The 20,857-nt window shown below is 44.8% G+C and overlaps 2 protein-coding genes across 2 annotated transcripts in view; both read left to right on the top strand.

Moving 5' to 3' along the window:
- Positions 1 to 20,857, top strand: part of LOC121919807 (protein FAM71C-like) — a 1,121,343-nt gene that overhangs the window by 937,965 nt on the left and 162,521 nt on the right. The gene's annotated exons all lie outside the window — the stretch shown is intronic.
- The window catches only part of SCARA5 (scavenger receptor class A member 5), a 165,979-nt gene that overhangs the window by 32,999 nt on the left and 112,123 nt on the right, over positions 1 to 20,857 (top strand). The window contains exon 3 of the mRNA XM_042448836.1: positions 359 to 487. Coding sequence (XP_042304770.1) covers positions 359 to 487 — 129 coding nt within the window. The remainder of the gene's footprint in view (positions 1 to 358; positions 488 to 20,857) is intronic.

Here is a 20,857-nt window from a genome sequence, read left to right as displayed (position 1 = left end):
CCCCATTATATTTAATAGGATTTGAGCATCCATAGATTTTATTATCCATGGGGGGGCCTCCTAGAACAACACCTCTGCAGATATCAAGGGCCCACTGTAATAATAATAATAATAATAATATACCCCATTATTTAGGATTTGAGCGTCCATAGATTTTGGTATTCATGGAGATCCTGGAACCAAATCCCAGTGAATACCAAGGGCCCACTGTAGTAATAATAATAATAATAATAATAATAATGCCCTCTTGTATTTAATGGGACTTGAGCATCCTTAGATTTTGGCATCCACAGGGGGTCCTGGAACCAAACAGATGCTACTGAATTGCCTAATGGCTCTTTTCCTCCTTTCTCTGCAGGACTGGCCAGAAAGAAGAAAACTTCAGGTCCTTGCAGCCAACTTGGGTCTGTGGCTGCTCTTAAATACGCAGTGGTTGGGCTATATCTGCTGGTTTTCTTGATCCTTGTTGGTGTTTTCATACTAGCAGGTAAGTGTTGGTGTTATGGCGGACGATTGGGATATATGGTGGTAGTGGTGGGAACACCAAGGGTCTTTTTCGCCCTCCTCCCATGCAAAAAGTATCTGCTTGGGAACCGGAGCAACAGCTTCACCTTATTTTCCTGGGTAATGTGGCATGTGTTATATGTGTAATACAGTTGTTACTTTGGAGGTGATATATGTTTTATGTTTTAAAAGCTAATAAAATTAATATTAAAAAAAAACACAGTGGAAGACGAAGCAAATGGGACGTTTAACGTGTTGAATTGAGATAACTAGAATGCAAGTTGGGAAGAATTTGCCTGAGTGAACAACTTGCATGATATGCCTGGCAACCTGAGTTGGTGGTGAAAACCGCACACAAAAGTGTGTACATGAATTTTTTAAAAATGCCTATGAAAAAGAGAAGCAAAATGCTGGAAACCAACCAAGATCTTGCAAATGAAATATGAACAAAGGAGGAGAGAAGAATGCAGGTGAAACGGAGAAAAATGCAACAGAAAATCAAGACAGAGCAGTTCTGATGTCTCCCACCTTCTGTTTCTAAGTAGGGAGAATTAGCTTTGAACTAAAGTTTCCTAGATCTCTTCAAATGTGTTTCCATTATGTTATTTTATTTTAATTTCCCCCTTTGTCTGGATATGTTGCATCCCTCTCTCTGTTCTCCCTCCACTTCATTGCTGCCCCATCCTTTCCCCCACCATTTTGCATTTGCAAATGCCACCACCCAGAATATTTTGGGTGTAGCCCCAGGAAGATCAAGCCAGAAAGCCAAACTCTGTGAGTAATAACTTGGACCGGAGGAGAGGGTGTCAAGCCCAATCCTTGTAATAATGAGTCGAGCGAGGTTTAGTGGGTGGCCACCAGCCATCCCAGGGGGGCCTTTGGCGTCCGTCTCTGGGTTTGTGGGTTGGGCTGGTGCCACTGTCCAGAGTGCTTTCCCAGAATGTTTTGGATGCGTCCTTGCTGTGTTGAGAGGAGGAAAGATCATGACACTGGGAATTTTGGAAGGCAGGACATTGGATGCCAAATTTGTGTACAGCAAGTCAGCCGTGGCTCCATTTGGGTTTATCATAGAATCATAGAGTTGGGAGAGACCCCAAGGGCCATCCAGTCCAACCCCATTCTTCCATGCAGGAACCCTCAAACCATCCTTAAGAGATGGCCATCCAGCCTCTGTTTAAAGACCTCCAAAGAAGGAGACTCAACCACTCTCTGAGGTATGAATGTGGTCCACTGTCAAACAGATCTTATTGTCAAGACGTTCTTCTCAATGTTGAGGTGGAATCTCTTTTCTTGTAGCTTGTATCCATTGTTCCAGGTCCTGTTCTCTGGAGCAGCAGAAAACAAGCTTGTTTCCTCCTCAGTATGACCCTTCAAATATTTAAACAGGGCTATTATATTACCCGTTAAGCGGTTTGCGATTTGCCTTCCCTCCATTTCAATGAATCAATTTCAAAAGGTCCACTGTGAAAGTGGATCTTTTAATTATCCCCTTGTAATCACTTCTTTTTTGGCACAATTGTCATCCTCACTACTTTGCACCACTTCAAAATGCATGTCAATCATCTGCATGTCTTTGGTGACGTAAGCGGCAGCCCAGATTGGGAACTATTTTTTTTTAAATGGATAGGAGATTCTGCTCATTGGTTTTGCAACTACTTGCCTCATTGAGCGGTCATCGGCCTGATCGCCCAGCTTGCCCCCTGAGTAATTGCAAATAGTTGCAAAATCAATTAATTGCATCTTCTATCAATTGTTTTAAAAATCATGCACCCATTGGTCACACCAGAAGCACAAAGGCAGCGCTTGGGGTGTGTGTGTGTGATGGTGGATCTCCCAAAACTGGGGAGGGATGGTAAACACCCCTCTGCCATTTGTCCCTCCGCTCCAGAATGAATCGATTCTGATCTGTCCTTCCTCTTGTTGAACACCTTCCAGAATTGCTTCTTTTCAAAAGAACCACCAAAGAACTATTGTCAGAAAAGAGCGGGTTTTTTGCATTTGCCTCGCTTCCTCATGATTGAAACCAATCACAGTAGGATCAGAACCAATTTCAAATGGGAACGACGGTCATATAACCTGATCAGCAATTCCCTTTAAATCATAGTGGGAACGCAACCTAGATTACACATCTGTAACTGCCTTAGTTAATACCAGATGCGGTCTTTCTGTTGGGAGTTGCAGCCCAACATTTTGCATAGACCTTAAAGAGCATCAGAGACAAGACCAAACTCCGCTAAACTCCCACTTAACCTCTGCTCCATGTTCAGTTTGAAATATTTCCACATTGATTTGCTTTGTGCACTAAATAGCCTTGCATTGCTCATGAATGCAATAATACAAGTTCTTCCTTTAAAAAAGGAATCAGTGACTCAAAGCTCATTGTCATGGAGGAATTTGGGTGGAGGGCGTACAGTAATGCTTCCCCGAGGTGATATACATTTGGCGAGAGAAAGAAAAGGACAGTGTTTCTGGCTAAGAGTCCCTCGAAGGCCTGGGTTTTTTATTTTTAATCTTTGCAACATCTGAGAATGATCAGAATGAAAGTGGGGCTTTTCTTTCCAAGGAGGGGCTGCTGGAACGTCAAGTCCTTGTTTATTTCCGTCCCCCGAAGAAAAAAATCGTTAAGGGTTGTCCTTGTGGAACATTGATGAAATTATATACAAAAACACCCACCCACCTTGTTTTTTGTTTTGCTTTTTTGGGAAAAAATACTTTTCTTAGAGCTGAAATTGCAACATGGCCTGCGATTTTTGAAAATTATTATTTTATAAAGCCCCACTGTCTCTAGAGAGAAAGAGCCATGAATCATCTGCGAAACCATTGCGCTGACCTTATTTTGGCTCAGGGTTCTAAATCCGAAGGCTAAACAAAGGAGCTATCTTAGACCAAGGCCATGGAGCAGCTTGCTTCAACCTGCTGCACTCCAGATGTGTGGGATGACAGCTTCCAAAAACTATGTAATTTTGACAGATCTGGGATGTGTCCACACTGTACAGTTATGGCAGCTTCATCCCCACCCCTTAACAGCCACAACTCCATGTCCTATGGAAACCTGGGATTTGTAGTTTGGCGAGGGCTGTGTAGGACTCTCTAGCCCTGGCAAAGGATTCAAAATAGTGCACAAAACTAGCTCATGTTTGCAAAAATGTCTTGCGGGGGTTCTCTGGACCCTCCTCCTTTTCATGCTTGAGCTGGATGGGATCCCTTTATCTAAAGAACTTGCTGCCACCACTCATTGATTCACTCCTTCCACTTTAGTAATGCATCCAGATGTTGCTGCGGAATAGCAACAGCATTTACATATCTATACCACTTCATCATGAACTAAGCACTCTCTAAGTGGTTTACAATCTGTAAGCCAATTGCCCCCAACAAGTTGGGGACTCGTTTTACCGACCGATGAAAAGATGCACTGCTGAGTCGACCTTGGAGCCCTGGGATCAAATTCAATAGCAATCTAACAATAGCAAGTATATTTCTATACCGTTTATCAGAGCACTTAAGCACTCTAACCAGTCTACAATGTGTAATCCATATGCCCCCAACAAACTGGATACTCATTTTACCAACCTGAGAAAGGATGCAAGGCTGAATGGACCTTGGAGCCCTGTAGGATTGAGCTCACAATATTGTGGCTGCAGCAGCAGCATTTAATCACTGCGCCGCCAGGGCTTTTTCATTCCACTGGTGTTACCAAAAATGTGCACCCACAAATTATAGAGGAATTTTTATAATAGCTCAATTAGAGACATAGTATGGCAGCCCGGGATAATCACCCAATGTATACCAAGTCCGGATTCACACAGAACTCCAGAGGCAAATCCAAATTGGTTGTAGTTTATTAAGGGGAGTTCTCTTGGATAGAGTGAAGGGCCATCTCACATGGGAGAATATGGCCCTTCCAAGAATCTAGACCCTAACTTACACACCAAAACACATGCTCTGTCTGTCTGTCTGTCTGTCTGTCTGTCTGTCTCTCTCTCTCTCTCTCTCACACACACACACACACACACGTAAGGACTAAGAAGCAAAGAATGAAAAGTGAATCGATTAAGGCTTTGGTAAGGGTAAGACATTACAATCAATGGAGATCCAGAACGGATGGGTCTCAGTAGCCATCTGGGATTGAGGTGTGACAGCTAAAGAGGGAATTCAGATGCCAAGCAAACCAGCTTCATCACATTCTGATGTTTGTTGACCACACATCTCTGGGCTTTCACATGTGAAATGTTGAAGTGTGTGCAATGGCCTTGTAGCTGCATTCAGCCTGTGGTGTCATCTTATGTTTTGGGCATTTCAGCTATTACCTGTTGAAAAAGAATTAGTTTGCAGTTGGCAAATATGCAGACTACTTTGAAAGCTGAACTAAGGTTCTCCATTGAGCGATACCATCAACCCAGTTGTTGTTGTTGTTGTTGTTGTAAGTCTTCAAGTTGTTTTGGACTTATGGCATCCCTATCATGCAGTTTTCCTGGCAAGTTTCTTCAGAGGGGGTTTGCCATTGCATTCCTCTGAGGCTGAGAATGTGTGACTTGCCCAAGGACACCCAGTGGGTTTATATGACTGAGTGAGGATTCGAATCCTGGTCTCCATAGTCCTAACATTCAACCCGCTATGCCATGCTGGCTTATGGAAACTCAGTGGATGGCCATAGGGAGGTCACACACTCTCAGCCTCAGAGGATGCCCCCTTTGATTAAACATGCCAAGAAAACCCCATGATAGGTTTGCATTAGGGTCACCATAAGTCAGAAACAACTTGAAGGCACACAACAAATCAACTCCTTATACCCACTAAATCAAATTCTTGGGAGGAAAAAAGTATATACAGTCACCCCTCCTAACGCATGGATCTAAGATCCGCAACCTCAAATATCTGTGGAGGGGGCAACCTCCACTATTGTCAATGGGGTGCATGCCATTCAAGCCTATGGGGCTTGAATATGCATGAGCCTTCGTTTTTGTGGAGGGGTCCAGAACAGATCCTCCATGAAAACGGAGGGCCAACAGTATATATAAAAATATATATAAAAGGATGGATGGATAGATAGATAGATAGAGGAAATTGTGACTTCTCAGGCCGGTTGGTTGGATTTGTTTACCTCTGAGGATGTTTTAACATGACTGATGAATTCCTTGTGATTCTCAACCCAGCGGGAGAGCTGTTGAAAGAATGATAAATCTCTTTCTCTTTCCCCCCTTCCAATTTCTCCAGTGCCTCCTGCAAAACAGGATGCCGGAGATGCAGTTGCTCAGAAATCAAGCTAGCTTTTAATCCCCTCTCCAGCAAAGGGCTGGAGAAGTAAGGACCCAAAGAATTCCTTGCTTGAAAGAATGCTAAAAACTTGGATATTGTGGGACGAAAGGCACGTTGGAAAACATCCAGGAAACAGGAGGTGCATTTCAAGGTTGTTCTCCAGCAGATTCGGGGACAGAAGGAACTTATTAGGAGTGTGCGGTTCGACCCTGTGAATACACACATGTGAAGGACCTCCTCCGGCTGGACCCAAACCTCCCTCTTACGGCCAGCCAAGCTGAAGTTGCAAGACGGCATCAACCAGAGCAGAACGAGCCACCTGCCCCAGTGAATAGCCTCTGGCCTCATGTGCAGGACCCAGAACAACACACAAAAGTTGTGGCCCACGGCTCTGGTTTTGGATCTAACACAAAGCAGATCTTCTGCTACTGAAACCAAAATAAAGAGAGCAGTCCATCCAAGTCAGAAATGAGTGGGATCCGAGCTTGGAGAAGGTCCTTCCTTTTTAGACTTCCTTGCTGTTGTGCGTCTTCAAGTTGTTTCTGAATTATGGTGACCCTAAGGCAACCCTATCACCGGGTTTTCTGGGGGTGAGAATGTTTGCCTCACCCAGTGGGTTTCCTTGTATGGCCAAGCAGGGAATCGAACTCTTATCTCCAGGGTCGTAGTCCAACACTGTCTGACTCAGAGATGGAAGCAGTGGACATGTTAGACTTTCTGCTGAAGCAAAGCAGGAGGATGTTCCCGAGTCACATCTCTCAGAGACAGACCAGAGGGCAGGACCAACTCTGGTCCTCAAGGGCCATCCAGTTCAATTCCCTTCTGCCATGCAGGAAGACACCATCAAAGCATTCCCTGGGACACATGGCCACCCAGCCTCCATTTAAAGACCTCTAAAAAAGGAGACTCCTCCAGACTCTAAGGGAGTGTGTTCCACTGTCAAACAGCTCTTACTGTCAGTGTCAGAAAGTTCTTCCTAATGCTGAGGTGGAATCTCTTTTGCTTTAGTTTGATCCATTGCTCAGGATCCTATTCTCTGGAGCAGCAGAAAAAAAGGTTTGCTCCATCTTCAATGTGACATGCCTTCAAATACCTAAACAAGGCTCTCTCGAATCCTAGAATCCTAGAGTTGGAAGACACCCCAAGGGCTATCCAGTCCAATCCCCTGCCACGCTGGAACTCTCAATCAGAGCATCCCCATTGACAGATGGCCCTCCAGCCTCTGTTTAAAGACACTCCAAAGAAGGAGAGTCCACCACTCTTCAAGGGAATGTCTTCCACTGTTGAACAGCTCTCACGGTCAGGAAGTTCCTCCTAATGTTGAGGTGGAATCTCTTTTCCTCTTGGTTTGCATCCATTGTTCCAGGAGCAGCAGAAAACAAGATTTCTCCCTCCTCAATATGACATCCCTTTAATATTAAAACAGGGCTCTCATATCACCTCTTAACCTTCTCTTCTCCAGGCTAAACATCCCCAGCTCCCTAAACCGTTCCTCATAGGGCTTCATGGTTTCCAGACCCTTCACCATTTTTGTGGTCCTCCTTTGGACATGCTCCAGTTTCTCAACATCCCTTTTGAACTGTGGGCCCAGAACTGGACACAGTATTCCAGGTGAGGCCTACCAAAGCAGAATAGCTTGGTACTATTAAATCCCTCATCCTAGACACTGTGACACCACACTGTTGACTCATATTTAGCTTGTGGTCTCGTACAACCCCTAGATCCTTTCCACATGTAGTGTTATCAAGCCTCCAAACTCCAAAGAAGTGTGTTCCACTGTTGAACAGCCCTTACTGTCAGGAAGTTCCTCCTAATGTTGAGGTGGAATCTTTTCCTGTAGCTTCTATCCATTGATGGAAGATGACACACTGACCTGACTTGCCTTGCGACTTGTATATTTTTAGTGACTGACTTGCTGGTGCAGGCATGACCTGTCCCCAGGAGTGTGGGGCACCTTTCTTGGAGGGGACCAGCAAATGTGTTAGGCAATGGCCTTAAGATGGAAGTGCAGCAGAGACAAGATGCCAAGCAGGATGAGACAGCAGGCACGATGCAGGAGGACTATTGCAGATACCTATGTGAGATGATCGTGCCATGGACATAGTGTATAAATATGGAAGTGGCCTGTGTTCACTGTGGGTTGCTGTTGTTAGTGGATGGTTGGTTGGATAACTGTTGGTTTGCATATACTGTAGTGCTGTAATAAAGTTCTTTACAGTGGGACCTTGTTATTCACTGGGGTTTGTTTCCAAGATCCTCAATGGATAACAAAATCCATGGATACTCAAGTCCCATTAAATATAATGGCAGAGCAAAATGGTGTCTCTTATATATAATGGAAAATCAAGGTTTGCTATTTGGAATTTATACTTTTTTCCTTAAATATTTTCAAGCCATGGATGCTTGAATCCGTGGATAAAAATGCATGGATGAGGAGGACCGACTGTATATAGAATTTGGAGCCTCTGAATTATTCTTTAGCACGTTGCGCAGGTATAGGTGCTGGCAGCACTTCTGAGCTCAGATCAGGACAACGGGAGGCCATGACTTTGTGGCATCTTCCTTGAAAACCACCAGGGCCCAAGTTGTCTCTAAATCTTAGGCTTTGGCCCTGGGATGCTCCCCATCTGGCAACCCTATTGCCCAAGTCTTTGTCAAATTCCACTTTTGAGCATTGCTCTGTATTCTAATCCTCTGGAAATATTGTCAATCTCCCAGATGTTCATTCTCAATCTTGGTTCCGCTCCAGAGCCTGTATTAGAAAGCAGAAAAACAAAATACCCATTGGAACATGTTTTTGTCTCCAAATTGTGTTGACAAGTGACTTTTTTTCTCCCCCAAAAAAGGAAAGGGGGAAGCTTGCTGTATTTTCTCTAGCAAAAAGGCCATCTGATTTATTTCACTCTGATGTAGAGTTTCACTTTGCATATGATTTATTGGACTTCTTTAAAAAGGTTCTCAGACATGGAGGAAATGGAACAGGATCCTGGGCCTTTGTGGATCATCCAAAGTACATTGAGGGAGGCCAATGGAAACAAACATGAAAGGAGCAGCAAAATAATCGAAAGTATGGATTTTATTACTCCAGACTTCGGGACAAGAAGAGAGGTTGTTTGTTATTGCTCTCCATGGAGCAGTGATGGGGTTGTGGAGGTTGTGTCTCAGGTTGGATTAAATAAATAGATAAAAATAAAAGTTTTCCTAATGTAAAGAGATATCTCTTATCTGTTGTCACTCTCACTGCATTTGCTGAGAGCTGAGAGCTGACCTTGGGGAAGACACACTCTCTCAGCCTCAGAGGAGGGCAAAAGCAAACCCTCTCTGAACAAATCTTGCCACAAAATCCCTGTGCTAGGTTTGCTTTAGGAAATCCGTGAGTGTATGATGGACTCATGGACCAAAGAGCTGTATGAAGATGAAACCCAAATTCTAAAAAGTGAGATGGAAGCTGCAATAAGAGAAATGGCAAAAAATAAATTACCAGGAAGAGATGATATTCCAATCAAACTGCTTCAGTCCACATTGACAGAGTCAACGCCAGTGCTTACCAACATAATGTCAACAGATGTGGAAAACTAAACAATGGCCAACACATTGGAAATGATCAATATACATCCCCATCCACAAAAAAAGGAGACACAAAAGATTGCAGCATCTGTAGGATCATAGCTGTAATATCCCATGCAAGTAAAATCATGTGAAGTCGAAGGCTTTCATGGCTGGCATCCATGTTTCTTTGCGGGTTTTTCAGGTTATGTGGCCATGTTCTAGAAGAGTTTTTTCCTGATGTTTTGCCAGCATCTGTGGCTGGCATCTTCAGCAAAACAATGCTCAAAATTCTGCAACAACCCAGCCATCCATGGAAAAAGAAATCCCAGAGGTCTGAGCAAGATTCAAGAAAGGAAATCCTGAACTAGGGACCTCACTGCAAACATACGATGGCAGGGAATTCCAAAAGAAAATCAGCATGTGCTTTATAGACTATAGCAGTGATGGTGAAGCTTTTAGAGGCCGAGTGCCCAAAGTGCAACCCAAAACCCACTTATTTATTGCAAAGTGCCATGTCCCTCTGGCTTTCTAGAAACAAACTCTGTGCTGGGGCGACAGCACATGTGCCCACAGAGAGGGCTCTGAGTGCCACCTCTGGCACGCGTGCCATAGATTCGCCATCACTGGACTATAGCAAAGCCTTTGCCTGGATAGATCATGAAAGGCTATGGAAGGCCCTTAAAGACATGGGAGTGCTAATACATCTGATAGTCCTGATGAGGAATCTGTACTCAGGACAAGAAGCTACTGCCGGAACAGAACAGAATGGTTCCCAATTGGCAGAGGAGTCAGGCAGGGCTGCATCTTATCACCCTACCTTTTCAACTTGTACAAACTTGTTCCATCTTCCAGCTGATGGCCTTTCTTATAGGACAAAAAAAGTGGCTGAATATTTTCCATTTTCAGGAACTGGTACAGAAACCAAGCTTGGGAAATGCAGCCTACACAGCACCTGGAATTCGTTGGCTGTCTCCCATCCAAGTACTAACTAGGTCTGACCCTGCCTAGCCTCCAAGATTAGATGGGATCTAGCCCTCTCAGGGTACTTAGATCCTGTTAGTACTATATGAGGGCTTTGAGAAAGCTGCTAAATTTCACAAGTTGTTGTTGTTGTGTGCCTTAAAGTCATTTCTGACTTATGACATCCCTAAGGTGGACCAGTCATGAGATTTTCTGAGGCTGAGAGTGTGTGACTCATCAGCGTCACTCAGTGGGTTTTCATGAATCAAGCGTGATGTCCAGAATCGTACTTCAGTGCTCAAACCACTGCACCATGTTGGCTCTCACAAGACTCCCTCTAAAATTCAGCACAAGCAGCTTAGAAAAATGTTCTTGGCCCAAAAGGCACCAGATCCTTTCTGATCTCGGAAGCTAAGCAGGGTCAGCCCAAGTTAGTGCTTGGATGGGAGACCACCAACAAATCCCAGGTGCGGTAGGTTCAGTTTTAGAGGAAGGAGCTGGCAAAACCACCACTGAGGATTCCTTGCCTAGGGAAATCCTAAGAAATTCATAAGTTGACAGGTAACATGAAGGCACATGCATACACATAACTAAATATGCCAAAGGCACCGGATCCTGTCTGATCTTGGAAGCTAAGCAGTGTCAGCCATGGTTAGTCCTTGGATGGGAGATCACCAATGAATATCAAGTGCTGTAGGCTCTATTTTAGAGGAAGGAACTGGCAAAAACCACTTCTGAGGATTCCTTCCTTAAGAAAACCCTACAAAATGCATTGGGTACCAATAAGTCAACAGGTGATTTGCAGGTACACACATACACTTGACTTGGCCCCTGACTATCCATCTATGTTATAATTGGGTGAGCAGATGTCCTCCTTTCATGTCTGACATTACAGCCTTCTGTCCAGGAGGAATTCCAAAATGTCCTCCATTTTGAGCATGACTGAGAAGCATGAATTTATATTTCTAGGAGTGTTTTTAGATTTTCTTTGGCTGTGCCCTACCTTTTTCTGGAATGTCCTACATTTTGCGGTGTCCTGTCCACCTGTATGGCTAAGAGGACCTCTGGTCACCCACTTTATATAACCCCATGTTTGGATGCTGGGTTACTTAGTGAAATGCCCTTCTCTTCTGCTTGACAGTTACATAAATTCTCCTATTAGTTTTTGCGCAAGCAATTTGGCTCCGTCTCTCCTGAAACTATGTAGTTAATCTGAGCGGTTTTTTGATGGACATGAAGCCAAGCGGGTCCCAACGGTGGATCAAGCTACCCAAAAGAATGCATTGTTTTTAGCCACTTCATAGACCTCCATCCACTTTGCGGGCTAGCGTTTTAATTATTTCTGTGTTCGAAATAGAAAATAAAAAAGATAGCAGACCCCCCCCAAGCCAAACCTGCAATCCTCTCTCTCTAATATATATATATATATATATATATATATATATATGAGAGTCAGCATGCTGTAGTGGTTTGAATGCTGGACTATGACTCAAATCCCTGCTTGGCCATGGAAACCCATTGGGTGACTTTCGACAAGTCACATCCTCTCGGCCCCAGAAAAACCCCATCAGCCGTCATATGTCAGAAACCCCTTTATGGCACACGACTACATTTGAAATAAAGAAATTATGGAGAGCACAGCTTGTGGTAGTGCTTTGAGTGTTGAACTAAGGCACTGGGAGGTATCTCTGTTGTTGGTGGTCTTAACCACCCTTGAGCTGATCTTGACCCATGGCGACCCTGTGGATGAAATATCTCCAAGCCCACCTGTCCTCTGCTGCTCTGCTCAGATCCTGGCTTACCCCCAACATTAAGTTTCTCCGGTCCTGCTCTAGAGCGGCCGAACGTCTTTGGAGAAAGTCCAAAGAGTGGGCTGATTTTATCCATTTCAAATTTGTTCTTTCTTCCTTCTCACGCGCCCTCTCTATGGCTAAACAGAATTATTACAAATCATTGATCTCTGCCAGTGAGAGGCGCCCACAGCGTTTGTTCTCCACCTTCAACACTTTGCTTAAACCTCCCTCTCCTCCTGTCTCTTCATCTTTCTCTCCTAATGACTTTGCTAACTATTTCATCTCTAAGATTACCACTATTCGCTCTGAGATAGTCCCTCCTGATTCTTCTTCTGCTCTTAATCTTCTATCGCCTTCGCCTAACAAATTTTCTGTCTTTCCTCCTGCCTCTTTGGATGAACTCTCTACACTTCTGAACTCTTGCAAACCTGCAACCTGTCCACTTGATCCAATTCCTACTCGTCTTCTAATCTCTATAGCTCCCTCCTTTCTGCCCTCGCTTCTCCATATCTTCAATCTCTCTCTCTCTACAGGCTCCTTCCCGTCGGACTTCAAACATGCTCTCATTTCCCCAATTCTGAAAAAACCTTCTCTTGACCCCTCCTCTTTGTCTAGCTATCGTCCAATTTCTCTTCTCCCCTTTCTTTCTAAGGTTTTGGAACGGGTTGTCTATTCGCGCTGTCTTGAGTTTCTTGAAGCCAACTCCATTCTCGATCCCTTTCAGTCTGGTTTCCGCCCAAGGCATTCTACAGAGACAGCTCTCACTAAGATCTCGAATGACCTTTTACAGGCCAAGGCTAATGGCCTTTACTCTGTTCTCATTCTTCTCGATTTGTCTGCAGCCTTTGACACTGTTGATCACTGTCTCCTAATTGACATACTCTCTGACCTTGGGTTCTCAGACTCTGTTCTCGACTGGCTTAGATCTTACTTGTCTGGCAGATCTTTTACAGTAGTTGCAGGGGGTCTGACTTCTTCTCCTGTTCCCTTATCTGTTGGAGTTCCCCAGGGCTCTGTTCTGGGTCCCCTTCTGTTTTCTCTCTACACACTGTCCTTAGGAAAACTCATCAGCTCTTTTGGTTTTTCCTACCATCTGTATGTCGATGACACCCAGCTGTATCTTTCTGCCCCTGACCTTTCTCCAAGGCTTGAACAGCAAGTCTCTTCTTGCCTTACAGCTGTCTCGCAGTGGATGCGCCATCGGCGGTTGAAGCTCAACATGTCCAAGATGGAGCTTCTTGTCTTTCCTCCTAAGCCCACCCTTCAACACTCCTTTTCTGTCTCTGTGGACAACATTTCTATTCAACCAGTCCAGCAAGCCCACAGTCTTGGTTTTATCTTTGATTCCTTTCTGTCCTGTATCCCTCAGATCCAGACCACAGCCAAGGCTTGTAGATTCTTTTTGTACAATATTGCCAAAATCCGACCATATCTCTCCGCCTCTACTGCCATGATCCTGGTCCATGCCCTAGTGATCTCACGACTGGATTACTGTAATGTCCTCCTGGCTGGGCTTCCTTTTTCTCACCTCCGTCCTTTAATCTCTGTCCAGCATTCAGCTGCACGCATTATCACTTCCACCCACCGCTCTGACCACATCTCTCCTGTGTTGGCATCCCTTCACTGGCTCCCTCTCCCTTTCCGCATTCAGTATAAGCTCCTGCTGTCGACATTCAAAGCCCTCCATGGACTGGCCCCTCCTTACCTATCAGACCTTCTTTCTCCTCACCTTCCCACCAGGGCCCTCCGTTCTGGTAGTCAAGGGTTCCTGTCTCAGCCCAGGATTTCCTCTGCCCCATCCCGGATTCGCCCCTTTTCACTTGCTGCCCCTCACTCCTGGAACCTTCTTCCTCCACAAGCAAGAGCCATCACTTCTTTAACCAGCTTCAAAACGGAGTTGAAAACCATCCTATTCAGAGAAGCCTTCCCAGGCATCGCATAATTGTCGCTTACTATCTGATGTTCTGTTGTTGGCTGTTTATCGATCCATTTCCTGTATTGCTATGTATTGTATATGTATTATCCTACTTGAGAGTATGTATTTTCCCTGGATAATGATTAACCTTCCATTTTGAAGCCAAGCCCTCCCTTCAGTCCATCTGCCTTGGTCCAGGCCTCGGAGGTTGAGAGGAACTGCTGGACCTCTGACCCTTTCCCTTCACCACTCCCTTCTCCTTCTGTGTCTTGTCTTTTTTAGATTGTAAGCCTGAGGGCAGGGAACCGTCTAACTAAAAGGATTGCATGTACAGCGCTGTGTAAATTTACAGCGCTTCATAAATAAAGGTTAATAATAATAATAATAATAATAAATAAATCCTGCAAATTCGTACCCACGATTTCCTTAATAGAGTCCGTCTATCTAGCATGTGGCCTTCCTCTCTTTCAGGCCTGCAATATTTTCTGCTAGTACCGTATTTTCCGGTGTATGAGATGACTGGGTGTATAAAACGACCCCCAACTTTTCCAGTTAATATATAGAGTTTGGTATATACTTGCTGTATAAGACTACCCCTCTTCCAATGCACAGCAAATAAAAATTTTAAAAATGTCAGATTTGAGTTCAATATGGTAATTTTAATTCAAATGCTTATGACATGCAGGTACTTAGCAGGAAAACTTGTTGTATACAAAGCCTACTTGGATTGATCAGCTCTCCCTGCCTGGCCAGCCCTCCCTGTTTCTAAGACTATCAGAGTGGTAGCCCAACATGGCTTTTTTCCATACCCAGCCTGCAGCTTGCTCCGCCCTTCACCTACACCTTCCCAGTGAGGCACCCCCTCTCCTCGTCATCGAGACCGCGTTAAGTCACTTCTTTCCACGAATCCTGGTGAGTGGATTTTCTTCTACCGTACTTGTACAGCAGCACCCTTGCTGCTTCCATACAGTTGCCGCATATGGCGGGGATGCGGCCGTGGCCGTTTTTGAGCTCCCCCCACCATATGCGGTGACCACAGATTCTCCAGTCCAGCTTGGAAGTTTCAGCACCTGTCCTATAAGATGACACCCCACGTACTTTTGAGAAGATTTTCCTGGTTTAAAATGTAGTCTTACATGCCAGAAATTACAGTAGAATGGTGTCTTCTGCATTGATATGCCATCCTCCTATCTTCATCCCTCCTTCTTCTGTGTCCAAGCCTGCTTTTCTGTATGATATTTTCTGCATAGAAGTTGAGCAGATCATAGAATCATAACATCCTAGAGTTGGAATACACCACCAGGGCCATCCAATCCATCTTTTCTGCCATGCAGGAACTCTCAATCAAAGCATCCCCAACAGATTCCCATCCAGTCTCTATTTAAAAGGCTCCTAAAAAGGAGACTCTGCCACCATCCAAAGTAGTGTCTTCTACTGACAAACAGCTCTTACTGTCTAGATGTTCTTCCTAATGTTGAGGTGGAATCTCTTTTCCTGTAGCCTGCATCCATTGTTCCGGGTCCTGTTCTCTGGAGCAACAGAAAACAAGTGAGCTCCCTCCTCAATATGGCACCCCTTCAAATACTTAAACAGGACTATCATGTCACCATTTAACCCTTCTCTTCTCCAGGCTAAACATCCCCAGCTCCCTAAGGTGTTCCTCATAGGGCATGGTTTCCAGATGGTCTCCCTCCTCTGGACATTCTCCAGCTTCTCAACGTCCTTTTTTAATTGTTTTGCCCAGAACTGGACACAGCATTATTCCAGGTGAGGCCTGACCAAAGCAGAATGGAGTGGCACTATTACTTCCCTTGATCTAGACATTATACGTCTATTGATCCAGCTTATAATTGCATTGGCTTTTTTAGCAGCTGCATCACACTGTTGACTCATGTTCAACTTGTGCTCTACTAGGACACTTGGCCCAGAATTGAACCCTGGTCTCCAGAGTCCTAGATCAATGCTCAAACCACTACACCACACTGGCTTGTGTGTGTGTGTGTGTGTGTGTGTGTGTGTGTGTGCGCGTGTATACATACATGCATACACTGAAAATATATATTTTGTATATACACAAAATCAGTGGGAAAATGAGGGCAATAACCATTTAAAACAATAAGAGCAGTGTAAACCATTCTAAAAAACATCCCTATTAAACAGTTGGATAATTGCAAAGGTTAAAGTTAAAATACCATGTATGTATATACATTTTGACGAAGGCTGTTATAAAAACCTTCGGTCGTCTTTTCTTTGGCAAAGTGCGTGATCTCAAATTTCATTTCTGTCTCCTATCCAATTTGCTTTTCTGTCTTCTATCCGCAGTCTGCAACTAACCTTTTGAATTGATTAAAGTACTCAGCTATACAATTGATTAAAGTACTCTCCCATATACGTTATTATTCTGCCCACCGTTATTAGATTTAATGTTTTTATATAATTTTAATTCTGATTGTTTAATTCTTTTTGAGATGGCGTATATGTTTGTAGATTGATTGTTTTCACAAAAAGCGGGATATAAATAAAAGTTTTATTTATCATTTATTTATTAAGCCTTGCCGTATTCCCATGGAGAGGGCAGTGTAGCACATGGAAATAATTTGATCTCTGCCATCATTAAAAGAGAGCCAATATGGTCCAGTGGTTTGGAAGTCAGACTAGGACTCTGGGTGACCGGGATTTGAGTCCTGCTCACCCATGGAAGCCCATTGGGTGACCTTGGGCAAGTCACACACTCTCAGCCCCAGAAAACCCCATGATAAGTCTGCCCTTATTGTACCAAAATAAGGAGGTCTGGTGGCACAGTGGTTACCGTAACTATCACTACTGCAGCCCTAAGGTTATGAGTTCAATCCCAGGCAGAGCTCCAGGGTCCACTCAGCCATCCATCCATTCATAGATAGGTAAAATGAGTACCCAGCCAAGAGAGTGCTGAGTTCACTGATAAGTGGTATAGAAATGTAAACGCTAAAAACAATTTGAAGTGACACAGTACCACTGTGCCACTTGGCATGGCCACATAATTGTCAAGGCACTTGCTCTGAGGTCAGAATGAGGCATCCAGCCATGGTTGATGCTGAGTGTCTTGTTCTGACCTGAGATCAAATGACTCAGAGCAAGTGACCCAGTGGCAGCCACCCCAAGAAGCACAATGGGACATATTGCAGTGGGAGTGCCAGTTAACAAGGGAAGTTGGGGCATCTCTGGGTCCAGACTACTCCCAAGGTATTCTGGTCCATGAAGACAGGGACTGTAGGGTTAGCCACACTGGCCAAATAAAGCAGCTTCTAACCTCTTTGAAGCTTGGCTGTGTAGACAACGCTCAAGGGAAAACCAGGTGGAAATTGACATAAAGCCCCACACCAGGGCTAACAACTGGAGCAAAAAGAAGCTGGGATACTCCGACTCAAGGCAGAAAATGCACACCATTGCAATGGCATACAAACAGCCCAGCATCAGTGCTGGATTGCAGCAGTGCAAAAACACAAAAGTACATCAAACAGGTCAAGTTGCCAATAATGGAATGGATATAATTGCAATACACAAACCAGACAGTTCAACAGTGGGGCATGTAAAGGGGGCCTCCATGATGGTGCTTTGCAATGGATCACTCAGCATACAGGTAGTGCATCACACTTGTGGCTGTATGGCCAATCATAGAATTATAGAATCATAGAGTTGGAAGAGACCCCAGGGCCATCTGGTCCAGCTCCCTGCCAGGCAGGAACTACGCTCAAGGTGAAACCAGGTGGAAATAGACATAGAGCCCCACTCCGGGGCTAAAAACTGGAGCAACAAGAAGCTGGGATATTCTGACTCAAGGCAGAAAATGTGCATCATTGCATCAGCATACAAACGGTCCAGTGTCAGTGTGGGATTGCAGCAGTGCAAAAACACGAAAGTACATCAAACAGGGCAAATTGCCAATAATGCAATGGATGCAGTTGCAACACACAAACCAGACAGTAGGGCATGTATTGGGGGCCTCCATCATTGTGCTTTGCCAATGGATCACTCAGCATACTGGTGCACTGTACAGGCAGCACATCGCACTTGTGGCTGTGTGGCCAATCATACTGGTGGGCATCCAGTGGAATGGCAATCTCCAGGAACACACAGCTAAAACATTCCTGAAAGACCCCCACCTACCCCCACCCTCTGTTTAAAGACCTCCAAAGATGAAGGGTCCACCACCCTTCCAGGCAATCTATTCCACTGTCAAGCAGCTCTTCCAGTCAAGACCAGGATGACCAGACATCCTCCTTTTCCAGAACATGTCCTGCATTTCAACCTTCTGGTCCAGAAGGTATTCCAAAATGCCCTCCATTTGGAGCATCACTGAGAAACATGGATTCATATTTATAGGAGTGGGGTTTTTTTAGCTTTTATTTGGTGATGCTTTACTTTTTTTTTTTTTTTTGAATGTCCTACATTTTACAGTGCCTTGTTCTCCTTTGCAGTTAGGACATCTGGTCACAACTTTCTTCCCAGTGTTTATGAACATTCAGTCATGAACATGAAGATGGAACGGAGAAGACCCCTTAGGTTCAGCTCTTAAAAGCAACAGTTCCCCCCAAGCAGTGGATGAACTGAGGCACTGCTGTGGTGGTTCGGAAGGCAAGAGTTTCCAATGCCTTGGGATGAGCCAAGGTCTGGTCGGTTGGAAATGTTCCTGGCCATCCAGCCCATGAGTGGGCCAGGCCAATCTCTTCATCCCAGGCTCAGCAGACAACAAATATCTCCTTCTTGGAAGCGGAGGTACAGGTTGGACTTGGAGTCCCACAACCCAAGTAAACAGCCAGAAAGGAGGCAGCCTGACCTGGTGATCTCATCTGTTTTTGCCAGTGTGGAAAAGCTGAGGGCAACAGTGTTTGGCCAGAAAATGATGGAGCAGAAAGTAGAAGACTTTAAAGAAGGGGTGTGTGTATTTGTGTGTCTGTGGCATTGCTGTCTGGACTCCACACAGGAAAGGGATGTAAGAGGAGAGGAATAGCCCACCACATCAGGCACTGTGAGGGATGGATTGGAGAAGGGTCTCATTTGGATGAGATGTGGAGGAACCACCAGAAAGTGTCTTGGAAAAAGATGGATGCTGGGGCTCTGCTCTCTAGCTAGGAAGGAACTAGAGAAGATCTTCAAGTGCAAAGAGAGATCACTGACTTACCAAAAGAAAAGAAAGAGATCAAGATATCAAAAGTATGAAAACTAATCACCTGCCATGATGACATGGCTCTTCAAAGCTGCCCACCTAAACCCAAAGTGAGCATGGGGGGTCATGTTCAGATGTACAAAGAAGTCCACCACCCTCCAGAGCGTCAGACGCTTTTGTCAAATAGCTTTTAGAGTAAAACAAAACCAACAAAAAACAAGCTCTTCTTGTGTTTAGGTGGAACTCTTTTCTTGCAAATTTGAGTGATTGATGCATAGAATCCTAGAGTTTGGAAGAGACCTCAAGGTCCTGATCCAGTCCAACTCCATTCTGACATGCAGAGGAACTCTCAATCAAAGCTCCCCATTCATTGACAGATGGCCATCCAGCCTCTTTTTTAAAAATTCCAAAGACGGAGACTCCCATACTTCTAGAGGAGTGTCTTCCCACTACCAAACAACCCTTACTTCAAGGACAGTTCCTCTGAAGGTTGAGGTGGGGAATCTCTTTTCCTGGAGCTTGCATCCATTGCTTCAGGTCCTATCTCTGGGCACGCAGAAAACAACAACTTGCTCCATCTCAATATGGCATCCCCCTTCAAATATTTAAACATCATATCCCCTCTTAACCTTCTTTTCTCCAGGCTGAACCTACCCAGCTCCCAAAGTCATTCCTCATAGGGCGTCGTTTCCAGACCCTTCACCATTTTAGTTGGGTTCTGGGACTTTATCACAACAGCCTGCCGTTCGACCATAGTTGTGCTTTGGCATCATTTGTTATCTCACTTTTCCCCACCATAGCACTTTGCTGATCCATGGTTATGTGATCTGCTTCCCATGCTGCCAAAAGCCATCTTTTGCAGGAAAGGTGGGAATGAGCGATTTTGGCTGCCAAATGCCTCCTGAAACTGGCTGCTGTGTGAATGCTCCTTGACTCGTCGCTCCTGATGACAAATGAGGTGAATGCGACGGTCAGGAGTGCCTGTTATCAGCTTCGGCTGATACGCCAGCTGCACCCTTTTCTGGAAGTAAGGGATCTCGAGACTGTTGTGCACGCGCTGGTAACCTCACGCCTTGACTTCTGTAATGCACTATACATGGGGCTACCCTTGTGCCTGGTTCGGAAACTACAGCTGGTTCAAAACATGGCAGCCAGGCTTGTGTCAGGAACATCTAGAAGGGACCACATCATTCCGGTTCTGAGGTCCCTCCACTGGCTGCCTATTGGTTTCCAGGACCAGTACAAGGTGTTGGTTATTACCTTTAAAGCCCTAAATGGCTCGGGTCCAAGCTGTCTCAGAGACCGCCTCTTCCCATACAATCCTCCCCACGCCCTCCAGTCCTCTGAGAGGAACTTGTTGCAGCCTGAAAAACCGAGGTTTGCGGCAACCTCCTGGAGGGCTTTTTCTGCTGTCGCCCCCAGGCTCTGGAACGACCTGTCAGACGAGATCCGTCAATTAACATCTTTGGACAGCTTCAAAAAGGCTGTCAAGACGGATCTCTTCAGGCAGGCCTTCCCAGACTAAAATATCCCAGCCTCAGGATCTCAGGATCTCCCCCCGCCTCAGTAATGTCTCCAAAGCCCGCTTTTCTTTTCTTTAGAACTGAAGTTGCAGTGGGTTATCGGTTGGTATTATTTTAATTTATTGTTGTTCTAACTAGTTATTGTGGTTTTAATTTAGATATGCAGTTTAATAACTTTTTAAGGGGGGGGGAGGGAAATATATTGTTTTTA

Source organism: Sceloporus undulatus, chromosome 1 (genome assembly GCF_019175285.1).
Source record: "Sceloporus undulatus isolate JIND9_A2432 ecotype Alabama chromosome 1, SceUnd_v1.1, whole genome shotgun sequence".
Lineage (NCBI taxonomy): Eukaryota > Metazoa > Chordata > Lepidosauria > Squamata > Phrynosomatidae > Sceloporus > Sceloporus undulatus.
The sequence above is the reverse complement of the archived record's forward strand: the minus strand, read 5'-3'. Positions and strand labels throughout refer to the sequence as shown.